This window comes from Arvicola amphibius, chromosome 6, assembly GCF_903992535.2.
Source record: "Arvicola amphibius chromosome 6, mArvAmp1.2, whole genome shotgun sequence".
In the NCBI taxonomy this organism is placed as follows: Eukaryota; Metazoa; Chordata; class Mammalia; order Rodentia; family Cricetidae; genus Arvicola; species Arvicola amphibius.
Window position 1 is genome coordinate 141,937,823 of NC_052052.2, and position 1,524 is coordinate 141,939,346.

The 1,524-nt window shown below is 47.3% G+C and overlaps 1 protein-coding gene across 1 annotated transcript; it reads right to left on the minus strand.

Moving 5' to 3' along the window:
- Positions 1-540: 540 nt before the first annotated feature.
- LOC119816750 (60S ribosomal protein L27-like) lies at positions 541-954 on the minus strand. Its single transcript, XM_038333690.1, has one exon. The coding sequence runs from the start codon at positions 949-951 to the stop codon at positions 541-543; it is 411 nt and encodes a 136-aa protein (XP_038189618.1). The 5' UTR covers positions 952-954.
- Positions 955-1,524: the final 570 nt, after the last annotated feature.

The following is a 1,524-nucleotide window of genomic DNA, read 5'->3' on the forward strand; positions in this document are numbered from 1 at the left end:
TTTATGAGCTGCTAATAAATAAAAAATAGGTTTCTTAGTGCTTTAACCTCATCTTCAATTAATTATGTTGAAAGCTATACTAAAAAACAAACTAATGGAGATGGTAGATTGGGATGGCGAAAGCTCAGCATGGTGGGACAGGCCTGAAATCCCAGCTACTTGGAAAGCTGAGGCAGAGGAGGCGGGGGTGAGGCTTCAAGGTCAGTCTGGACCACAGAATGAATCCAAGGCCAGCCTAGGCAACTTCGAGACTTCAGGTTTCTCAGTGAAATCCTGTCTCAAAAGGCAAAGAGAAAAGATATAGAAAGACACAGACAGCTCCCAGGCAGACCCCTGCCTAGCATACACCAGGCCCTGGGTTCAGTCTCCCCAGCTGGAAGGGGAAGGTGCATTTGGAGCTCTCTGCATCTGGGTCTCTATCCTCACGATTTTCAAGAGCTCAGCATCATAGCTGCTATTCCGGCCTTGACAAAGATAAACTCTTTTTTTTTTGTTTTGTTTTTGTTTTTTAAACTTTTAATGATGCAAACAAAAATATATCTAAAAGCGAAGCTTCTGGAAAAACCATTTGTTCTTCCCTGTCTTGTATCGTTCCTCAGATTTGACCTTGGCTTCCCGTCTTGCCTTGCGTTTCAGGGCTGGGTCCCTAAAGACATCCTTGTTGACAACAGTTTTGTCCAGGGGGATGTCCACAGAGTACCTTGTGGGCATCAGGTGGTTGTAGTTATAAACCTTCACAAAGGACTTGATCTTGGATCTCTTGGCAACTTTCTTCTTGCCCATAGCAGCTGTCACTTTTCGGGGATAGCGGTCAATTCCAGCCACCAAGGCATGGCTGTAAGGGCGGTCTGAGGTGCCATCATCAATGTTCTTCACGATGACGGCTTTGCGTCCGGAGTAGCATCCAGCCAGGACGAGCACCACTTTCCCGGGTTTCATGAACTTGCCCATTTCGACAGCGAGCCTCCGGTTCCCAGCAGAAAGGAAAAAAGAAAGATAAACTCTTGCATTCCCGATAGCCCACCCTTTTGACTTAGCAGTCAAAAGTCTACAAAGACTGGGGCAAACCTATGTAGAATTCCCACTCCATCATCTGCTGAGCGACTCTGGAAAAGCTGCTTAGTGTCTCAGACCCTCAGTCTCTCTCTCTGAAAAGCAGACATCCATGCCCGTCTACAGGTTGAAACAAAGCGTGAGAAACACCCAGCACCATGATTCGCTACATGGCTTTCACATCTGTGGCGCTAATCCTTGGCAGAAACAAAACATCAGGGTGGGAAGATTTACTTTGGCTCGCGGTCTGGTAGATTTCAGTCTGTCATTCTAAGGCGGCTCAGAGCACGTGGTGGCATCTGTTCACATCACAGTGACCAGGAAGCGGGAACAGAAATCAGGAATAACTTTCCCATGGCCTGCCCCGAGTGATCTACTTCTGCCTGCTAGACCACACCTCCCAAACCTTCCACAGTCTCCCAAAATAATGTCACCAGGTAAGGCCAAGTGTTCACGGCCTGAGGACATTAA

Bases quoted from the DNA above. Each gene is read 5' to 3' on its own strand.
- LOC119816750 (XM_038333690.1), bottom strand. From the start codon at position 951: ATGGGCAAGTTCATGAAACCCGGGAAAGTGGTGCTCGTCCTGGCTGGA.